Genomic DNA, 23,698 nt, shown 5'->3' on the forward strand with positions numbered 1-23,698 from the left:
TACAGCATAAACAGGTGGCTGGAGAGGCCGGGCAAACCATGCATCACTGGGCTTTTTAGGCTGGTCCCGTGTTGTATGTGAAGGGTTTCTTTTAATCAGGTTTTTCACATCGTTTTTAATGGCGCAGAGCGCACTTTCATGTCTGATGGTAAACTTGAGCACTAAACAGATTTTTTCCTTTCCATTCATCACATTAAATGTTACTAATGTCGGTTGGTTCTCTTTTATAGCCATTATGAACTACATCTCCTAATTGCTAATTTTTCTGCATTACACGTTAATTGGCATCTTTGATGATTATTCTCTTCTTCTGTGCTATCCTACTCCTCCCCAGTAGGTGACTGACTTTTACTGGTTTGAAGTGGCTATGGGACTTCTTGGTTTCTATGGGACACCCCCGCCCCAAATATCAGGACTTTTTCCTGCTCTTCGATCATTTCTGCTCTCTTCCTTTCAAGATATTTGAGTGTGATCGAAAATTTCTGTGCTTCAGATCGCTGTACAAAAGCTCCCGCTTTCTCACAACAGTTTTCTGTCCTGCTGCGCCGATTTGAACGTGGACGGGTGGACAGACTCTCCCTTTAAAGCCCACAAATCCATTTTCCTCCTCGAGAAGCTATGGATACTTTTAAATTCTTTTTTCAAGGACTGTACAGGTGTTTATATGGAGAAAATTAAGTCATATTTTCAAGGCAGAACTTCTAAATTAAAGTTCTGAAGCCATATTTTAGCACCATAGAGTTGACTTTGCTTCCCGTCTTATCTCACCCCAGTCTTTCTCATACCCACACACATTTTGAGAAGGGACTTCAGACTCCACCTGCTTGCTACAAATCATACGGGTACATCATCGTCAGCCCTGCCCGCCCATACGGGGTCAGAGATACCGACGTCTTGTGTTATGGCCTTTTGGGAAACTGGCTTCTATCCCAGTTTCCTTTGTGCATCTTTAGTGGCACCTTGACCACCACCTGAGGACCTCAGGTGTTGTGATCCTTAGCACGGCAGAGCCTAGAATTTAAACCTCGACTCCAGATGAGCAGTCTTACCTCACAGTTTCTGGACAAGTCTTCTGGACAAGACTTTCTTCACAGTCTTACCTCACACAAAGCTGACTTACCTCACAGTTTCTGGACAAAAATAGGGGAGAATTAAACACCAAGGCCAAGATCTTCAGGGGCAGGGGAGTCCTGGAGGCAACTGGTAGGAAATGCTAAAAAGTGGTTGTCTCCAGCTCTGCAGCATCCATACTGGGCCTACAAGGGAAACTTCATCTTCTCCACGTGACACTCATCCTTAAGATTGGTTTAGGCTGCATAACCAAATGAGGTTTGAGTCATTAGTATTCCATCTCTAGTTGCTTACTGGTTTCGCTTTTCTACCTTAAATATCTCTCCTCACTGCCCACCATACTGGCACCCTAAAGTTGTCCCAATGTAATGGCTGTATCACCCGGTTACACCTTCTGGCTGATGGCAAACAAGAACTTATGGAGCTTTATAATAGCTTTTAGGATTTGTCATAGTTTTCCAAGGCAAAATCCAGGAAGAAGTTTGCCGTTACACAAGTCAATACCGTTTGTGCCACGTGGCTCTGGGAACTGTTCTGTGTTGGGTGCCGATCTGGTGTCTAATGCGGCAGGGCTGGCAGTAGAGCCGTCCTGCTCCGAATAATACTTCTCTTTCATCCTGAATAATTAATATTCCAGCTGAACTCAGAGCGTATTTTAATTTTCATGTGTTGTGATCATTATGAAGAGGACTGGTGTGGCTCCAAGGCAAAGCATTACAGAGCTGTGTAAGGCTTGGACCTCTGAAGTAATACCAGAAGTCTCTGCGACCTCTGAAGTTATTAGTTGAAGAGCCCGTCATAGGATCATCAGCCTTTTAAGTAGCTCGTAACAGGCAGAAAGAATAGCTGTGCTTTTGTGCTGTGTTATGCTAAGGGAAAGTTAAATTTATGTTTCATCTGTGTTGAGAATGAAGTTCTGAATATCATGTAGAAATGTTGCGTTTCAGTTAGCGTGTCTCTGGAGTTTACCAGCGTGGGATTGTTTGAAAATACCGTGAATGGCCGTGGAAAGGTGTGGGCAAAGTTTTGGGAGATTCACAGAATTCACTGAGTAAAAACTAGATGGTCTAATGAGTTATTTCAATTTTCTCTCTTAAAAAGAAGAGCTGCTTGGAGACTTTTGGAAGTACTAACGCACCTATTCAGCTGAAGGTTGGATTGTTTGGGGGAACTTCATGTAAAACACTGTCTTTAATGGAAGTGCTTACAGATCTTGGTGAGGCCACCAAGTCTTCGGGGTGTCTGAAGAGAAAGTGACAGATTAATGGTGATTGAAATGGAGATTCACATCACGCCAGCACAACAACAGCAACCCAAGTTACTCAAATAACGCAGCAATAGGTGAGGGAAATACCATTGCAGGGTAGCAAACAGTTTATTCTCTATTATTTTGCTACTTGGCTCCTGTGCTTGGACCAACATACCAAGCAGTGATGGCAGTGGCAGAGAAGTCTCCTTTTTTCTTGTTCCTGTGAATACGAGTACATATTGCTCCTCGATTCAAAGTGATCTCTACATTCCAGCTTGTCTGGTGCACCAATATTCTTACAACACCCATCGGTTCAAAAGAGATGGCTATTAATAACATTAAGTTAATAGACATGAAAATGTAATGTTGCTGAAGAATGGAGAAGCCAATATTGGAAAAACTGTTCTACTTTAGGGTTTTTTTGCAAGTCTTTTAACTGCACAGTAAAACAAGAAGAAAGTAGATTATAATCAAAGCATTTCCATCTTAGTTGTAAACAATTACAGCAATACTTGCATGGATGCCACATTAGAAGAAATTTACTGGATTCCATTCTAATGCAATTAGAGCTAATTTTGTTCTTTAAATGAATAAAAGGTCAGCTAGTAAATCTAGTTTATCTCAAGTCCAGGCTTCAATAAATTGTTTTATTTAATTTGTTGTAAAAGATCTTATCCTTAATGGGCCTAGTTCTTATTAGTTTGCTTGGGTTCTAAAATATTTATGACCGCCTTCTTAGATATGATTTGAATGATATGTTTGAAGGGTTTTTCACTGTTGTTTTTTTTTTTCCACTCCAGTGTTATCAAGGTAGATTGCTAACTGAGTTAGTGTAGGGAGGAACTATCCTTCCTATGCTATCTTTTTTTAACAGAATGCTTAAAGAATGCTATCTTTTTTTAACAAAACAAAACAAAGCACCACCTTGTGTAGTGTAGTGTAGACTTTTAAATTTTAAATCAACTGCAAATGATGGGGAGAATTGAATACTTTTATTCAATTGCATCATGGTTTCTCTTTGTCTAGTTATTTTTTCCTGAGCACAATCATTTTTCATACACTGACGTTTTTAAAAAGCATATCTATGGGTAAGGCATTGACATTCCAGCTACTACCACAGTTGACATAAACTTCAGCAAAAGTATGTGCTGTAATTTTTGATACGTCAGATAGATTTATTCTACATTTAAATACAGTTTTTAAGAAAAAACACGTGGCTTCTGACACTAATGCCAGACCACAAAGCAGAGTACCACTCACTGGTGCTGTTTCAGTGCTTCTGTGACTTAGGAGCAGGAGATACATATTTTTTTGTGAAATCAGGTCTCCAAATTTACCTTAAAATGTTGGGCATTTGCTCCAGAGTCGTACTGCATTATAGCTCTGGAACCTGGAACCCAGACTGGAGAAGGGGAAAGACGGGTATTTTAACAGTGTTTAACTTGTAAACCTGACCTGCCACTGTGATGAAGTTGCCCCTTGTCTTACATATTTTTAAAGTGAGTAGGTATGTGACTTTCTCCAAAAAAATATTCACACGCGTGCTCAGATATGTATGCGTATGTGTCTATAAAAAATGTGTATTAAATAACCCACGGATTGTAATATAAAATCCTAAAAGGATTAAGGGGTAGAAGAAGTTTTGTTATCCAGACATTTAATTGACTCCACTAAGAGCTTTTTATCGTTTGATAGGATGTTGTCAGGCCAGAGCCTAATTTATGTTCATTTGGAGGCTCACTCGACTGTATGATATCCCCAGGACAAAAGCCACCGGCATAGCTAGCTGACGCCCTTGGTAGAGAATCTCAAGGCCAAGTGGCATATACATGTATAGACCAAATTATTTTGTGACCTCTCTGTGTGACATTGGTGACCCAGAAGCATACTTTGGGGACTAAGAGGACAGGAGAACCTGTCCTCTTGCTTTCTGTTTTATTACACTGAGTTTCTGTGATCGTCCATCTAAGAACTTCTACCACCATAAGGTGCTCACAATGCATATTTTTATAAGTTGGCAAAATAGCGTGTGACTGAAAAAGTGGAAGCCTGAAAGGAAATGAAGCTTGAGAAAATCTCATTGGAGCTATAACCCCATCTGAAACACAGCTGGACTGTTGGAGGAGTTTATTTTTCATAAATTTACATGGTTTGGGTCATCACTGTTACTTGCTCAAGAATTCATTATTTTGAGTGCAACCGCAGTTGAGCAACAGAATTGCAGTAAAACAGTTCTTTAGTCATACTTTTTGAAATTCTGTAAAACTTTATTATCTAAGCTGCAGCATGCAGTGTACCACCAAGTTTTTTATAGGGTAATGTTTTCCAAAGAACAGGTGCCTAAATGACGGATCCTGTATCTGCAACAAGCTTAATTTAAGTAAGATTTGAGCTGCAGGCTCTCCAGAGATTGAGTTTTCTTGGGAAAACTACACACACACATACGCAATGAGACATCAGGTGGTGGCACCAAGGGAGGAGAAAAGAAGGAGGTATTAGTAAATCTATTGATACACTTTGTATTGACCTGGTTGAACACAAGAAATTCGGCAAGGAGCATGTTGGTGTTCCCCTGAGCTCACTGAGGATCTGTAGTTGCTGCTGTAACGTGAATATATATTTTTTGAAAACTGCTCAGACTCCTGGGAGTTGCGGAAGAAAAGCTAGATATCTAAGATAGGACTTTGCTATAAGCTTCAATTTAACTAGAATTCTGCCCTATGTAGTTTCCAAGAATGCATCTTACTTTTACAGTAGCATCTTTGGTGGGTATTCAAGGAGCTTTAATTTTTAAGAAGGTTGTTCTTGTATGGATAAATCCAACCGCGTGAAGAAACTTTTTGACTTCGGGTGCTATTTAGCGGAGAACTACGCAGACTTTGATAATTGAGATTACTGCCTTCATAGTGTTTGCCCACAATAGCTGAATAATGGGGTTCATTATCCTCCCTTCGTAGGCATATCCAAATTGTTTGCCTCTAGCCTTGGCTCCTTACGTGTGGCTGGGGAGGAAAGGATTGGCTTTTTATTGACTTGTCAAGCCGTAGCTTTGCATTACCGGCCAAGTAGCTCATGACCCATTCCATTTATTTCACTGTTTTGTGGTGGGGAAACAGGTAAAGGAATCCTGCTGGAAGCCCCTCCTTCCGCACGTTTTTATGAATAAGAGCAGTGTTTGGAGCAGTTAAGGCACCGTGACCAAATCCTCCGAAAGACGTAATGCAAGCAGCATGGGGCTATTGTGGGACACAGCTGTGGGCGGTGTTGGTTACCCTGCGAGACGTTGCTTATTCAACACAAAGCTCTGGAGGAGAACTTATTGTGGAATTAAATAGGAGGGAAAAAGTGATACTTCAGGGAGAAAAATGTAGAAGGGTAAACCACTGTTTGGGAAAACTAAACAATAGAATCCGGGCAGCGAAAGTCTGTGTTTATTGCAGGACTAATGGGTATCCCAATTATTTTACAGTGTAGCACTTAGCAGAGAAAGACCATGTTAACCGTCCGTTAGCAGAATTAACGCTCTGGGTGTCAATCCAGCTTTGGCTGTAAGACAGAACAGAGCATATTATGGTGAAATCATTTTTGATATGATCAATAGACCACCTAAGTGAGGAGGCAGAGCAATGAAAAATGATCTTGCTCCTCTCCGAGGCTGCAGAGGTGCGCTTAAGGAATTCCAGTGATCTTTACAGCTTCCATAAATCTTTGTGCGTGTGTGTTTGTGTGTATATACGTACCTGCATTTTTCTGTTCTGTAGTCTTTTAAATTTTAAGAGCTGGAGGACTGATTTTTCAATGCCTTTTTAAATGCTGAATGTATTTTAATGAAGATATTGTCTCGGGTATGATTCATATCCCTTTCCCGATTGTTCTTTTGAGTGTAACATATTGGCCCCGATCCTGCAGTAAAATCCCCATGTGTGGTCTTGTATCCATCCAGAAGTCTTGTTCCCTTCGGTGGAGGTTCTCCAGCCTCTCCCTTGCTGCAGGATTGGAGCTTTTACATGGAAAAAAAACAACCACCACCTTGTAGAATACCGTATCCATTTTACCAAAACAAGTAAATAATCATTTTTGTTCATATTTCTAAAGGTGATTTAGAAGAGGGGTTTTTCTTCGTTGAGCATGAGTTATTTCCAACTTTAGATGTAGCCTTTAGTTTTTTCTTCCTTTTTTTTTTTTTTTTTAATTACTGAAGCCACCCCAACTAATTATTCATCCTGTTTATGGTAGGTGGTAGGCTGTAGCAAATTATTTTCATTTTGCTGCTGGCCACAATGGGTGATGACTCCAAAAGTGAATCTGTAAAAAGGCTTGAGTCATTAGAAAATGAAACAACTTACTGTGAGATTCTTTGATTTTACTGCTTATTGCTCAAGAGTAAAAAAAAATGTATACTGTATACCACGATTAGAAAAAAAACATACTTCAGGCAGGTTTAGACACATAAGTGAATTGCTTGTGTAAATGAGTATGAGCAGCTGCCCTTATAAAGCACAACAGAAACCAATCAAATATGTGTGAAAGATTAGAAAAGCAGATGGGTATTTGTTTAAAAAATAGGCTTTACCACCATAGAAGATGGCTGCAAGAGAAAGGTACTGATTTCTTCTTGTCTTTGACAGAAGTGCTTGTTTTTATTCACTTTTTTATTGAAGTTTTTAAACTTCTGCACCTTGGGTGTAGACTCAAGGATCCGTGTTATGGTTCCTGGGAGCTGGACGTGGACAAGAGCACTGTAGAGAAGGAGCCATCCGTAGAGAGAAAAGAAAAAGATGGTCCTACCAACAAAAGAATTTGTTGAGGTTGTCCTATGAGCAATTGATGTGTAGCTGTACAGAGCCTCCAGGTTCAGGTTCTTACAAAAACATTTGTCAGTAACAAGCTGAAAAAATACCGTTTTAGAGGTTTCTAAACCATGGTGGCATGATTTTTTTGGTAGTTAATAGAATTCCTATTCTACACTAGTTCCCATTGAAGAGGGTAGATGTAGGACTGGTTGATGAGCAAGCTTCTAGATCGTGCATCCCATAATGTTTCCCAAAAGAAATGACAATAAACGGCAGTTTGCAAGGAAAACATAAGAGAAAGTTTGCAAAGAGCTCACGAGCATAAGCACGTTTTACCAGCTTCTGGTTTTGCTGTTGAGAGCTCAGCAGAAGGGGATAATGCCAGGTGGTTTTCACATTGAAGCTCTGAGCAGCTTGTTATTGATGATAAGAGAGAAAAGAAGATGAAAGATACCAAGACGCCACGCTACCAGCTCAGTTTTGTTTTGTCAGACTGGCAATGAACCATCCGGAGATGTAAGTCAGAATGGTGAGAAAGAATGGGAAGGAGATTTAGGAGTCATCGGCAGAAAGGTGTTTGTGGTTGTTGGGAGAAATACCCTGGTGTAATAGATACAGAGGGCGGACGCCAAGGGCAGAACTCTGTTTCACTTAAAGTAATGGAAAAATAAACAGTAGGAAACCTGTAATTCAATTTCAAGAGTACAAATGTCCATAAACCAAAGGAGTTACCTAGAAATGTCAGCTGGACTGAAGACCTAATGGATTCAGAAGTGGTGATTGCTGCCTGTGGGAGGGGGCCACTTGTACGAAATGGCTACAGAATTGTGTGAATAATTCGTTCCAAACGGGTGCTGGGAGTAAGCATCGGACCTCTAGGAGAAAAGGACGGTTAGCAAAGAAGTTACGTCTTCAAGGCAGGAGATGGTGAAATCAGGCTTGAAGTCAAGCTGAATTAAATGTTGCGAAGGATATTGAGCAAATAGGAAAAGAAGGGGGGAAGGAGGACCATGGAAATGAAGACAGGGAGAAGATGAAGGATAATATATCTATACATATATATTTATATATATATATATATGAGCCAAGAACAGAAAGAATACTTTCCTTCTGATCCTATGTTCATTCTCTCCTTCACTGAGAACTAGGACAAGACGGAGAACAGCAGTGGATTGACAGCAATGGAAATTACCATAATGAATTGGGAAGCAAAATAATAGGGACCTTTACCACTGAAGTCAAGGAGTGGGATAATCTTTCTCCCAAGCTCTAGAAGAAATTGGTTGTGAATTCGCAGACTCGGTGACAAGTGATGTTTAATACATTTCTTTTCATTTTAAAGTGCAATGGTTGTTAAATCTGTTTCTAATAAATAATATAATAAATGGAAGTGCTGAAGAAGGGAAGAGAGAGAAAGCGATCTGGAGACGCGGTGACTACAGTGCGCGGAATTATAAAACAAATTTTGGAGGAAGAGCTGATTAAAGGCTTGGAAGTAATGGAATAAAATACAAAATGGAAGTAAACCATGCTAATAGGCTTGATAGCAATCTTTGATAAAGCAACTGATTTTGTAGGTTAGCCTGGTCCAGTTGGCAGTCCCTGCGAGGGATGTGGCTGGCAGTGGCTGATTTTTTGCCATGCATCTCAAGTATTTGTTTCCACCACCAATGCTGAGAGCAGCTGCCTCCACCTTCCAGTGCAGAGTGATTTCTCCTGGACTGGAGCAGCAGTTGCTGGGTGAGGATCGAATCAGTTCCCCTCCAAGGGAAGGTCTCAGCTGCGGTGAAGGCGAGGTGAGACACTCGCACGTGTGTAGCTGGAATAAAGTTGGTATCCGTCTTAACCATTGAAAGAAGGAATGATCTCTTCTGGATGAATAAAAGATGGCAAACCCGAGCTGGATTGCAGGAAAACGTTTAATACTATCACACAGGACATTCACAGTGAAGCTGGCAAAGACGGGATTAGCAGAGGAACTGCTCAGTAGGAAGGAACTAGCTCAAAGGAAGGCAGCAACCGAGAGTTGTAAGAGAGATTGTCGAACCAGAGAGGAGGTTACTGGCCGACACGCTCAAGGAGGTATTTCAGGACGGGCTTGATTTAATAATTTCATTGAAAATTTTGTACAGAAGGAGGTAGAACACCAATGCCTTTTGTTGGCAGTGAGGTTGAAGGACCATGTCAGTACAAATGAGGGTCTGATGATTGTTTGGAAAGAACTGGATCCTCTTGAATAGAAGGGAAAAAGTGGTATTTAATTCAGTAAATGAAAAGTTACAGTTAAGGCTTTGCATTTGAAGTGTACCAGTAGAAAGTTCAGCCAGAGGTAAAGAGCTGGTCAGTAGGTGTATCACTCCCCTACGTGCATTCAGTGGGTGAGGGATCATTAGTTGATGACAGAGTTGCCAACACGATACAAGTGTGACCGTAGGATGTGTTGCAAGAGGTAATTTTAACAGAGATAGTGGAAGCGTCTGGGCCATCGTATGAGAACCTGTTGATACTTCATCTGAAATGCTATATTAAATTTTTGAAGGCAGCTTGTGTTCAGGAAGGATGAATTGGGAAGAGCAGGTGCAGAGGAGCGCTCGGAGCGCTGTTAGGGGGAGCTTGGGGAGTCTGTGTCATGGAGAGGAGAGGAGAGCAACTTTGTGTGTTTAGTCTAGCATGTGAAGAGAGGATATGGTTGCTGGCTACAAATACATCAGGCAAGTAAACATTTTGGAGGGAGAAAGCTATTTAAGCTAAAGAACAATGTTGGCACACAAACAAATGGGAATTAATTGGCTATGAATGTAGGCTGGAAATTAGAAGAGGCTGCTGTGCCACCAAAGCAGTGAGATCCTGGAACAGGGTAATGGTGGGGACAAAAAGATTAACCGGTTTTAAAATGAAACTCAATAAACTTGTGAATGGGATTAGGTGACACGATGCCTGCAAAATCACTAGACTCGTTTGTCCAGGAAGGGATGCTTGCAGGGTTTTGCTGTAGTGGAGAAATGGAGAATGGGCTGTTGAGTTCCATGTGCACCATTGAAAGTCAACACGCGTACGTGGAAGTCGTGCCATTTGTATGAGACCAGGCAGCGTCCACAAAAATGGATGATATCTTGGAATAACTGTTCAAAGTTCATTTTCCTTGACAGAGAAGAACAGTGTAGTAAAGGCAATTTATCACATGATTTTTTTATTTTTTTTTTTTTTTAAATTTCAAATTTAAGTACTGAAGTCTTTTCACTTGCAAAATTGCTAGGGGCTCCGCTGGAGATTTCATACGTTTTGGCACCCTGCAAACGCATGAGCTGGTCATAGCGTGTATTTGTGGAGCTCGTATTTGCCAATACGACTTGTTTGCACAGACGAAAATATTCAGCAGGGCATAAGAGATAAAAACTAAATTTCCCTTTCTAAAAGTAATATGGGAATTAGTCTGCATTACAGAGCTTAAATTACACTGATTCTCCTCCAGGGTTGGAATAAAATTTTCAAAATCACCTCTAATCTGTGAAGAATCTAAACCATATGGAAATCTTCCTAATTCCCCTAGGTGTTTTTGACACTCTTACCCATAGGTCTTAGCGTATTTCTTTTTTTTCTGGTGCAACGATCTCAGTTCCAGGTGTGAGATTTTTCAGTAATAAAGCAGTTAGGCCACTTAACTTTCTAGCATCAAGGGATTTATATTGATAAGGGAATATCAATACTAATAGATTATAATATCACTTGTAATAATCCGGGTGAGTTGCACTAGTTTTAATTATGTCAGTGCAGTTGATGGTGTCATTTCCCTACATACAAAGACCCCTTTAGCTCCTGCTCCTTGCTTAAAAATGGGTCACGGGTTCAGAAAAGAATTAGGACTTTTCAAATGTCATTTTTCCTTTAGGCAGAGCGTGTGTGAAACAGCTTCTTTGGAGCTCTACCTCCAAGAAACAAAGAGCCCTGTGATTTTTTACTAGACCTTTCGAAGTACTGATGCAGCATTTTTTTTGCAGCTCATCACCCGTAGCAATCATTCAGCTCTGTGCCTCATACCCTATTTTTGAAAAGCCCTTTCCTTTCGGTGGACATGTCTTTTCCCCGTGTTTATATGAAGCAGTCAATGGGGCTTTCAGCCATAAGGATCAGAATGAAATCAAATAAATTACTTCCAAAGATAGGAAACCATTCCACACCTTGGAGCCTCATTTTGCTCCAGATGTAACGTGTTAGCGGCTCATGCCAGTTAGAGCCAATTATAAATCAACTGACCTGGCGCGACACTTAAAATCTTGGTAGAATTTGCACTTTGCCTGCAAGCCGACTCTTGGGTTTCGTCCTGTTTGGGTTTGGTTGTGTAGCTGTGAACGGGGTGATTGCCCCGGAGTAATGGTGAAAGTGGGTTTTCATTCACTCTACCATTATAAAGAGGTGTATCGGTGCGTGCATTCAATTCTAAAGGCACCGAGGTTCTGTAAGAAATACAGCTCCTAGCATTTAAAAAGGAGTCCAAAATGAATTTAGGTCGGACACAACCAGATACACAATGTTTACATTAATTCTGGGGTTTTTCTTAAAGGGAGTGGTAACCTTAGTTATGATTTATGGAAGCTCTTATTACCACATCTATTCCAAGGGTTTTCTCACACCCCTTCAGTCTGGAGGAACTATTTTGATTCAAAAACAACTTTTAATTGACTTTTTCTCTTCCAGTGTAGAACGTGTTTGTGCGCCAATGCCAGGCAGCCTGCAGAGAAGCGTAATTCTTGTCTCAGGGCTCTGAGTGTGTTGTTGGTGGTTGATGTTCATTTGTGTTTGATTATTAATCCAGCCTCAGTTTTAGATTTCTTGGATTTTGGAGGGTGGAGTGAAACTTTGTCATATCTAGTATTGCACTTAGAGACTTTTAATACACAAGCACTGATGTTGGAAGCCTATGAGAAGCACATTTAGGAAAGAAGGTAATGATACGTGTATGGTGATGTCCAAACGTAGAGCTCAAATCTAGCAGGGACCTGGGGACCGGGAGGATCGAAGCTTCGCTGTAGTGAGTACCGCCTACTTGCAGTGTGCTGTGTGCCTCATAGAGCTCATAAATCTTGCCGTCATTTACATAGTGTTTTGATATCAGGTTTCTTTCCAAGTCTGAAGTAACATTAATTATTAGTTGTGGGATCGCTATTTCCCTTTGATTTCTCCCCACCTCCATGTTGCCGTGTATGCAGCCCCTTCTTCAGGAGGGAGGACAGGCTAAACCACCCTCGCTGAGATTACTCCATCACCTCTAATGTTGGAGCACAAAGCCATTCATTTCTCCACTCCGGACTCTAATGTCTCTGAACTTCATTAGCCCAAGGGAGTGGTAGGCCCAAGCGTGCTCCGAAATGCCGATCTCATGTTTTGATAACTGAGCTCTAAAATCAAGATAAACAAGCTGCCCTATATACTGAACATGTCCTAATTGCAGACTTCAAGCAAACCAGCCAATCGATGAGTCTGTGTCGCCCACTAATGAATATTTGTAGTTTTGGAAGATTTCACATGTGATGTTCCGTGTAGCTTCTGCAGTTATTAACAGAGTGGCTTCGAAGACCCTGTTCAGAAGAACCTGCCTTTATCTAGCCCAAGAAACTATGTAATTTAATTTCATATGTTAGTTGGGCATGGTCACTCTTATTCAAATTATATTAGCTAATACTTCTTTAAAACTGTTTACACTCTGTGCAAAGTTGTGTTTAAAATCCTATTAGCTAATACATTTCTAGTCTAGACTCGAGGAGGGTTGACTCCCTGAAGAACTCATAGCAGGACTTTGTTTACTTGCAGGGGGTAGAAGAGGGAGGCAGGGAAAGAAGGGGTAATGATGTTTGAAACCACCCAAATGACTTTTGTGGTGCCAAATATTTTGCCGTCTGTCCCTCTCCTTGCTTTTGTTGTTGCTAAGATTTTTATTTTTTTTTTTTTTATTGAGAGTTGGCTCTCAAGTCGTGAGGGTGACTTTGCAAACCATGGGAGTATTGCCACCAAAGTCTTAGGCGTTCAGCGTGGGGAGCCAGGGCTCGCTGTAGGAGCAGTGAAAGGAGGAAGGCGCAAAAGGAGCATCTGAGTTGGGGTGGCCAGTCTGGCAGGAGCCCCAGGGAGCCACGCGCTAAGACTTTCATTGAACCAGAAACACATCACGGACACTCAAGAGCCAAAGAGAAAGCTTTCTTCATGGGAGATAACAGTAGATTTTCGGATGTACGCCGCAAACAGGAGAAATAGGCTGGGTTTTGTGTGTAGGTTGCTCCGAGGATGGCCTCATAATCCCAGGATTTACTTCCTTCCGCAAGTCACAGCCAACATAAATTAGGAGTCCTGTACTTTGACTCACAGTCTAGCACCTTACTGACAAGTATAAAGAGCGTGAGCTCCCAGATCAGGCACCTGAAGCAATCACTAAGACCTGAAGTGGTGTGAATGTTCTAAGTGTTGCTGACGGAAAATCATCTAACGCCTTTTAGATTCTGCCCCACTCCAAGTTTCTAAACTTCCTTGGTCTTGGTTTTCTTCCCCTGGTCAATCACAGTAGATCTCAGAAGGTAGGTGTGATGCTACAGTTGGCAGGCGAGGCAGGACTACCAAACCCATTGCCCTGTTTCCTTTTACTAAATCTGTTTTTACTATAGCTTGCCATCGTTCTGATTTAATAGTTCAAGTGGCATATCTTGGGAGAAAAACACTTATTATCTCAGCCAAGCATTAAATACTGTAGAAGTCCAAGCCTTTCTCAAACGATGGCTTGGATTATTGACTTGAAATGCAGACAATGTCTCCGCTCGTAGTGATACTGCCTTTTGCATATCATAAGAGAGCTGCAGTAAACTCTACAGTTGAATGTAAAGTTCCCATTGATGGTGGAGCTGGACTTTCCTGGTTCTCAGGATTTGTGGGAATTTGATTTTCGTTGTGGTTTTCCTACTGATGTCTCTGCTTTTTGCTTTCTTAAGATCTCCTCTGTGGAATGTCTAACCTTTCTTTAAATCGCCTTCTTCCTACAGTCCCGTCACAAATCACTTGCACTCCCACAGTTACCATTCAAATATAAATAAGTTAGTTAAACGATTTACCAAAATATGGTAAAACAAATAGACCTATCCTGTGTTTTGTTTGAGGGGGTTTTTTTTTGTTTTGTTTTCTAAAACATCCTTTTCCTTCTCTATGTTTCTAACATAGAACCTTACGGTAAGGGCGTTTTCTGTCTTGTCCGTTAAATTGCATGCACATCAATAACACTGTGTATCAACATTCATTAATAAACGTTGGGTCCTTTATGTATTCCCCATTCCTGGGCAAGATTATTCTATACTGTGTATTTACTAGAGCTACATCCTGTCTACTTCAGCTACTCGAGTAAGTAGCAATATTTTAACTGCCGAGTATATCGTGTGCGTCATTTATTTGTCCTGACTAGATCCACTGCTGGTTTCATAAACATTTGGGGAAAGAAATACCAAACTAGCAAATATTTGGAGAACCCCCTAATGTAGGATCTTAAGAGGATGATATCGTCTCGCAGTTTGAAGATTAAAATCAGTGCTGTTCACAGCTGATTAACTTTCCTTTCTAATATTTCCCACAAATTGAGCTAATGTAATAAAACTTAACGAAACAAGGTTTAGTAAAGCCACAGAGAATATTTCTCTGACAGCGAGCCATAGAGTGGTTCAGGCTGTCGTGGTGTTCACTTCGTAATGGCTCTGTGCTTTATCCTGTCCCATGGATGGATGCAGCAATGACAACAGTCCGTGTGTTGAGTTGAAACGGCCTCTTTGGTGGTTCAAAGGTGATGTGAATTAGCTGCACTGTATTTTCTTTATGTCTAGTCGGTGATCGATCGTTGCTTTCTTTCCCATCAGCTCTTAACAATTCACATTTTTGGTCCTACAGAGTCATCAGCAAAGTGGTGCCAGCTCCAGAGGCCAAAAATTCTACTCCTGTGAGCCGACCCAAAACGCCTCCACCCGTGCCGTCACCAGTACCAGCTCCCGTTCATGTCACCCCTCCTCCAGCTCCAGCTCCTCCTCCTCCTCAGGCTACCGTCTCGCCGGTCCTGATCCCACCGCCCTCTCCAGCCGTCTCCGCAGCAGGAGGCTCCAAAGCTCCGGTTAGGAGCGTGGTGACCGAGACCGTCAGTACTTACGTGGTAGGTAACACACTCTGCACTGTGTCCCAGTGCCAGTGACATTCATCTCTTGAATTGTTGGGCTTCTGGGTGAACACAGCATCTCAAACTGATGGTACCTGGACTTGTGATGTTGCTCTCTGTTAAGCTGCTCTATCGAGCCCGTGCTTCCATGCATATGTTTTGAGGAGTTAATAACTTAATTAAAACTCTGCTACTTGGACTGAATTTTTTCTGTGTTTCCAGCTGAATGTTTAAGTTTCTTCTAACAAGTCCAGTTATATCCCACTTGGTATTTTCTGCTAACTGAGTGAGAGCATTTATTTTTGGAAGTGAAGATTTTTTTATAGATGCTTTCGTAAGCACTGAATTGAAACCTCAAATGTCAAGCTTTCCATAGATTTTGCTGTCAGTCAGGTAAAGTACAAAGCCCTCATACAACATCAAGAATTTTGACTCATTTGAAATGTGTAGAGTCCACTAATCTCTTTTCTGGTTTCTTCAACATACAGAAATTGCAAATGTTTGTGCATCTCAGAAAGTCTGTAGATAGTTCGTAAGTCTGCAGTTCATTAGTCTGTCTGACATATGCTTGGAACTTGGCCTCTGTCTGGTAGCATTAAGACTTCTTCATTCCTTTAGAAAAGTCTCCCATCCAACATGATCTAGGAACTGTGTTCTCTAAAAGAACACCTGCTTTAGATGCAATGTAAAATGGAAGTCCTGACCGTTTCTGGTCTTTGAAGAGCAGCAGATGCCATTAACCATGGCATCAGTGGTATTATCACAGAATTGCTGAATGGTTCGGGTTGGAAGGGACCTTAAAGATCATCTAGTTCCACCCCCCTGCCCTGGGCAGGGACACCTCCCACTAGACCAGGCTGCTCAAAGCCCCATCCAGCCTGGCCTTGAACACCTCCAGGGAAGGGGCAGCCACAGCTTCTCTGGGCAGGCTGTTCCAGTGCCTCACCACCCTCACAGTAAAGAATTTTTCCTGATATCCAATCTAAATCTACCCTCTTTCAATATGAGGCCATCACCCTGTGTCTTATCATTTCACTCCCTGATAAAGAGTCCCTCCCCATCTCTCCTGTAGCCCCCTTTAGGTACTGGAAGGCCGCTATAAGGTCTCCCTGGAGCCTTCTCTTCTCCAGGCTGAACAACCCCAGCTCTCTCAGCCTGTCCTGACAGCAGAGGTGCTCCAGCCCTCTGAGCATCTTTGTGGCCCTCCTCTGGACCCGTTCCAACAAGTCCATGTCCTTCTTCTGCTGAGAACTCCAGAGCTGGACGCAGTACTCCACGTGGGGTCTCACCAGAGCGGAGTAGAGGGGCAGAATCACCTCCCTTGACCTGCTGACCACGCTGCTTTTAATGCAGCCCATCCCCATCCTCCCTCTCCTGGCTAAGTTCCAGCTTGGTTGGTGACACCTTGCTTATCTGCAGTGGGTAGCAGTTTAAAAATCTCACCATTTAAAACACCTGAAACTTGCTTTTGTTACAGTTCCCTGTGCTTTAATTCCAACATATGCGTGATTTTTCTCTTTTCTTTTTTTTTTTTTTTATTTCTTGTTTTTATAATGATTCCTAGTGTAAATCTACCCTGCCATTTCTAATGGAAAAGGTGCTCTTCCCTGCTGGACTTCAACTATTGTATCGTGTTACTGGTTTCTATTTAAACAGCTGCTCCCTTTCACTCCCGAGTTGGTTACAGCACCAGACGGCCGCACAGAGGCTGCGCATGTCTTTAGGATGCAGGGTGCACATCCTCACCTCCTGTGGCACGGCCGTACATGCAGTGTCACTCTTACCTGTTACAGCAGTGCCCAGAAGCTTGGAAATTCACTCTAAAAAAGAAACATTTTCAAAAATACTGTACTGCATCCAATTTTCTTCAGTGAACATTTAAAGCAAATAACTTTAGAGATGATGTTAATTTAAAGAAAACCTAGAACTTTTCCTAGGTACTTAGAATTGTAGAATCATAGAATTGTCTAGGTTGTAAGGGACATTTCAGATCATTGAGTCCAGCCATCAACCTAACTTTGACAAAACCATCACTAAACCATGTCCCTCAGCACCACATCTGCCCATCTTTTAAATACCTCTGTGGATGGACATTCCACCATTTCCCTGGGCAGCCTGTTCCAGTGTTTGATAACCCTTTTGGTGTAGAAATTTTTCCTGATATCCAATCTAAACCTCCCCTGGCATAACTTGAGGCCGTTTCCTCTTGACCTATCACTTGTTACTTGGGAGAAGAGACCGACCCCCATTCGCTACAACCTGCTTTCAGGGAGTTGTAAGAGAGCGATACGGGTGATACCCTTAGCACCTTACGGAGAATTTAGAGGACATGTAGACTCCATGTAGGCACATGTAGGCTCTTTCTTCAACATTACAGTTGAAACCAGGGCTTTACTCCGTCAGGATTCAACTATGTGCACAGGCAGAGAGATTCCTGATGCGAGACGTTTTGTAAGTCTAAAAGCTGGGAGAGAGGATGGGGGAAAAGGGAGTAATTAAAAACCGTTAGCCCCTTGCATGAAGGGAATCCAAGGCAGAGGATGATGAAATGGCTTTTGCCACATCGCATGGGAAAGCTCTTCTGGAGGTAAGATTGGAGCCAGTGTGACAGAGGTGCACAACTCCCTTCTGCAAGGGAGGACAGGAGGATGATCTTATAGTTCAAAAAAAAAAAAAAGATACGATGTGGGATCTCCCTGTAGGATAGCATCTCAGTTAAGTGTGCTCTTATCATTAACTCTCGGCGGTTTGTACTAAAATAGCATTCGGCAATCACATACTGTCCCTCCTTCCACGACCCTTGCCTCATTAAGGAACGAGAAGTTATGCAATATTTTTAACATTCTCATTCAGCGGCCCAAGTTCTTGTTTAACAAACAGGCAGAGGTTTCGATGCTTATAGACCACCCTGCCCCTCTCCAGCCCCGGAAAGCCTGAGGCAGGTAATTCTGCAGATGAACATCCCACCTGAAAAGCTGAGTTTGGATAAGTTAGAGCGTGTCTTCTAGAATCATAAAATTGTTATGATTGGAAGAAACCTTTAAGATCATCAGGTCCAACCGTTAACCTAGCACTGCCAAGTTACTACTAAACTACGTCCGTAAGTGCCACGTCTACACATCTTTTAAATACCTCCAGGGATGGACATTCCACCACTTCCTTGGGAAGCCTGTTCCAATGCTTGACAACCCTTTCAATGAAGAATTTTTTCCTAATATCCATCCTAAACCTCCCCTGGCGCAACTTGAGGCCATTTCCTCTTGTCCTATCGCCTGTTCCTTGGGAGAAGAGACCAGCCTCCACCTCCCTACACCCTCCTTTCAGGGAGTTGTAGAGAGCGAGAAGGTCTCCCCTCAGCCTCCTTTTCTCCAGGCTGAACCACCCCAGTTCCCTCAGCTGCTCCTCATCAGACTTGTCCTCCAGACCCCTCACCAGCTTCATAGAATCATAGAATGTGTTGGGTTGGAAGGGACCTTTAAAGGTCATCTAGTCCAACCCCCCTGCAGTGAGCAGGGACATCTTCAACTAGATCAGGTTGCTCAGAGCCTCATCAAGCCTGGCCCTGAATGTCTCCAGGGATGGGAGACATCAGTTTTGTTGCCCTTCTCTGGACACGCTCCAGCCCATAATGGGGGTGACATCAGGCAGCACCGCCTACAGCTGGCACCACCGGTGCCTGAAGCAGGCAGCACCCGCCTGCCAAGTGCCGATGCCGGTGCTGGAGCATGATCCCAGTCCCGTTGGGTTGCTCAAGCGGGTCATAGCCTGAAAGCCCTCAGCATCGCTTCTCTGCAGCAGGATTGCCCCACAAGAAAGGGCTCCGGACCTTTTCAGAGGATGGACCTGCAGAGCAAATGCTTCCCTACCAACTTAAAATGACTTTGCAGATGTGAGATTCGACGCGTAGATAGGAATGATTCTTGCAATCAGTCAGCTCTAAAATCGGGTTCGTTGTGTGACACTGACTGTTCCATTTGGCTGTTGGGACGGGGGTTGTTCCCTGCTTAATATTCCTGGGCTTTGTATTTTCTAGTTTTAAATCACAAAAAAAAAATCAGGGGTTTAAGAGGAGTCAGTGGAGAGTGATGTGTTGGTTGCAGCTCTGGTACATTCCTATTGATTTTTCGGGAAGTGGTGTAAGATGTACAGACCACCGTGTAGTGACTTTTTTTTTTCCAAAACCATTCGGAGCTTTTCATCTACTACTTTTTAATATCATTTTTGTAATCTCTACAGATAGCAAAAAAATTATTGCCTTAGATATGTGTAAATGCAGTAATGCACAAAAGCTGAGAACGAAACAGTTTATGTTTTTGAGATTCAGTGATAATGTGGAAATCTTCGTAAAGGGCTGATGAAATCAGGGCAACAACCCGGACATTTTGTACTTTGTATTGTTAATTGTGCTTCTTTGGGCGGATTTTGGGACATTTTGCATGTATGTTTTTACCAAAGAACTGTTAAAGAAACCACTTGAAATTTAAAAATCCAAATAATGGGTCTAGCAGGATATAAACATTAAAAAAAAAATCATAAAGCTCTGAATATGACAAATCCAGTAAGCAGCTGCCTAATACTGTAAATGATCTGCCTCTCTTGTTTCGTTTACCCTTTAGTAAATTGTACTGTGACATAAATGTCATAAGGGGAATGGAAAGTTACTCAGTAACAACTTTTTTTATATCCTGATCTTATCAGCTAGTTGAAGTTGAAGACTTTGGCTAATAAGTAATACGGCGATATATACCCATGGCGCTGTGTATTTTACGTGCATCTAAGGCTGGTGTCTTACGCAGGAGGCTGCCGTTGCTCCGTCTTGCCATTAACTGGGTAGAATTTAAAAAGTCGGGATAATATAGACAGAGAAGGAATTGTGTCCCGCAGCCCTGGCTGCTATACGTGAGTGCCTGTGCTGAGGTCGGGGTGGTACAACTGGCTTTACTGGTTTACAGGACAATACAGGAAAACGCCTGCTTTTGTCAGCGTAGGAAAATAAATTAAAACATACCGCTGAGCGCTTACAATTAGAGAATTCATAAATCACAACGGTGGCCGCCGAATAGCTTTGTGGGATTAGCAAAAAACTTACTTTATTTAAAAAAAAAAAAACAAAAAAAACAAAAAAACAATGTCGATTTTGCTGCCTGCTCAGCCCTGCAAACCAACTAACTTGCTTTTTTCTTTGCACCAGATCCGAGACGAGTGGGGTAACCAGATCTGGATCTGCCCTGGCTGTAACAAGCCAGATGATGGCAGTCCAATGATAGGTTGTGACGACTGCGATGATTGGTATCACTGGTAAGTCGCTCTCCTCCATCCTGTTTTGCCGTTCCCTGGCAGATTTAGGGCTATATTATTAAAAAAAACACCTCTTTTTTTTTTTTCTTTACGGTTCGTGACGCCGGGAATGTTTGAACGGTTTTGCTGCGTCCAATTTAATAATCTGGAAGATATTTTTGTCTCGGCTTCTCTGGAATTTGAAAAAGCAGATTTTAAGAGTTACTTTTTAATTAACGGGCATTGGTGATAGCAGTTGTTTTTGAAACTGCTGGGAAATATTGCTGATTCCGGTAATTTTGCGAGAACTACAGGATTATGAGCATAGTGTATACAGATAGACATTTTAAATTACAAAGCATTGTCTGAAGAGTAATATAAATGTCAGCCCTTATAAAAGGCTTGGAGGGAATTAATTACATTTTAGGCGTTTTCTTAAACAGCTACATAAAATCATAAGATTTTTTGCAGATGTGTTAAAGAAGTGTTTGAAATTCTTTTAAATCTAGCCTATTATACCTGAAAGTGCACTCGTATTTTTCTGTTAAAATAACATTTTTTATCTGAGTGTCCTTTCGATACATTATTTTTGTTGTTGTTTCAAAGCAAGTGTTTTTCAGGTTTCTCTCCGCTCGTTATGTTCATTAAGATAATGATAATATAATTGCTATATTAATTTGAAGGCCAGAGCTTGTCTCCCATTGAAAAGTTTCGTTTCTTTGGGTAAGAAACAAAACCCGTGTTACTCCGCTGAGATCCCGCGATGTTTTTCTGTCCTTCCCAGGCCTTGCGTTGGGATCACGACTGCACCCCCGGAAGAGATGCAGTGGTTCTGCTCCAAGTGTGCCAACAAAAAGAAAGATAAAAAACACAAGAAGAGGAAGCACAAGGCGCACTGAGGACTCCGCAGCCGACTCGAGCCCTGCGCTCGCCGCCGCACCGACCCCATCACCGGGGTTGGGGGGGAACCCAGCCTGGGGCTGGGGACTCCGGAGTGAACTGGGGGCAAGGAGATGCTCTCCGGCAGCGGCCGGTTCCTTTCGCAGACCGGCCGAGCCCAAGGGGTTGGATTTTTGGTACATTCTGATGCTGTCTTTCGCCTACCGAGGGATATTTGCACAGAGCGCTATGAAGCCTTGGGTAATTCATGGTACCGCTCCCGCTCCCGTGGCTCGGCAGCAACAAAGATGAATGTTGTAAATACAGATATCTGTCCCATTCTTTCTCGATTTGTTATTAATCCCTCTCGAACCTTCGCAGTAAGGTGCTGAGAGGAGGAGAAAATGTAAATTGCAGTAAGTTGTAAACCGAGGAGACCTTCTGGAATGATTTCTGTAGTCTGGGTGCAGTTCAGCCTCTATTCCTGCTGAGCCAGATAATCATAATGTGGAAATAAAAAGTGGCTGGTAAATATTTTTGTGATGAGAATATATGAAGCTTTTTTCCTTGATTTTTAGTACTAACATAAAATAAACACGTTCAAGCTTTTGTGATATATCTTCTATTTTTTAAAAAAAGGAAAGTTTCTATTGTGTCGATTTTTTTCTCCCGTGTGAATTTATTTCGGTGGACCTGTAATATATTTTATACTTTGGGGTTTTGTTTTGTTTTGTTGGTTTTTTTTTAGTCTTTGTCAATGTACCTTTTCATTGCTTGTACATTTCATTGGTGTGTAAAAACACTTCCCATTAAAAAGATTTTTCACACGTGTGAATACCTGATATTTATAAAGTACTTTTTTTTTTTTTTTAATTATTGTTTAGGGCTTGAGGATTTTCATTCTGGTTTGCCTGAGAATACAAACCTAGCAGCTATTGAAAGCCCGTGCGACATAGGCCTGGCCTTATGGCTTTAAGGGATTGGCGAGCTCTGCCCCAGCGGTGCGTGCAGGAGGAGACGGCCAGCACCATAATTAGGCCTCGATTCAGATACTTAAACATGTGGTAACTTCTTAAGAAGTGAGTAATCCCATTGCCTTCAAGGAGCCTGTTCCCACACTTCGTTATACGTGTGCTTAAATGCCTTCGGAATTGCGAGCTCAGGCCAGGGGGCTGCGCACTTACAATGGTAGTTACAGCGTCTTAATCTGTAGCTGAGCCTTTTTTTTTTTCTTTTTCTTTTTAGTGAGTTTGCCAAAAGAATCGGGCTCACATTTAGATGGAGGAGATGCGGAAGAGCATTGAGGCCAGAAGGTGTGTTACTCTGCGTATCCCCTTGGAAAGACCAATAAAGTGAATATCAAATTGTATTCCCCATTGAAAACAAGGGGGGAATTGCAGAGGGGAAAAAAAAAAAAAAAAGGCAGTATTAGATGTTGTCGTGCAATGGGTCTCAGAGCTAAGTAAAATATAAGAATGAATCTGGAAAAAAAAAAAACAAACAACTTTTTTTTTTCCCGAAGCCATAGGGAACATCTAGACTTCATTGATTAATTTGGGGATATTTCTACTTTAAGCCGTACGGTGAGAAACATCTGATGTTTGAGAATATGGCCCTTTAACCTGTTGCGCAGATATTAAGCGTTATTTTTTAAATGCATCCAAATTGATGTTAATGAGCGTGAATTAGTCATGTTTTTAAAAGTACCGGTTTAGTTAGGGAAATGAGGCTTTGCTGATAGAACTGTTAAATTGCAAATCAGTGGAGATATGGATGAAATTGGTTTATTAAAAGTGCGCTGTTACCTTCTTTGTTCAATGCCACCTCATTTATATTCCGTCCCTGCTAATTAGCAGTCAAGAAAGTTCTTGGGTTTGATTATTATTATTTTTTTAATTTTATTTTGAATTGTTGAATGTTGCAAAACCCGATTCTTGTTTTTCTCCGCGTGTAATGTGCAGACAATACAAAAACCACAGTCTTTGGTCATTTCTGGTTGCAATAATAAAGAACTAGCTTTTGGTAAGTTGTTTATCCATTTCCTCCTCCCCTCTGTTAATCAGAACTTCTCACATTTAATCAACTAAATTATTCAAGGTGCCGTGGGAGGGCTGAACTTTGCCGTTCCGACGGCCGTTCAGCTATTTCTGTGCAAGCTTCTGCATTGCTGCCGCCGGGTTGGTTTCCTACCCTGGGTTTTATGATTTTATAAATGACCCCTGTGGCAATAAAACCAAAGCATCATTTTCAGGAGGCTTG

General features: G+C 41.9%; 1 protein-coding gene across 3 annotated transcripts in view; it reads left to right on the forward strand.

Moving 5' to 3' along the window:
- The window catches only part of TAF3 (TATA-box binding protein associated factor 3), a 127,597-nt gene extending 104,132 nt beyond the window's left edge, over positions 1–23,465 (forward strand). For 2 of the 3 annotated variants that reach the window (XM_074573230.1, XM_074573231.1), the window contains 3 exons: positions 15,025–15,280; positions 20,475–20,581; positions 21,345–23,465. In XM_074573230.1, the coding sequence (XP_074429331.1) occupies positions 15,025–15,280; positions 20,475–20,581; positions 21,345–21,459 (478 nt within the window). In that variant the 3' untranslated portion in view covers positions 21,460–23,465. The remainder of the gene's footprint in view (positions 1–15,024; positions 15,281–20,474; positions 20,582–21,344) is intronic. The other variant, XR_012585301.1, reaches the window with a different exon arrangement.
- The last annotated feature ends 233 nt before the right edge of the window (positions 23,466–23,698 follow it).

This window comes from Larus michahellis, chromosome 1, assembly GCF_964199755.1.
Source record: "Larus michahellis chromosome 1, bLarMic1.1, whole genome shotgun sequence".
Classification (NCBI taxonomy): Eukaryota; Metazoa; Chordata; class Aves; order Charadriiformes; family Laridae; genus Larus; species Larus michahellis.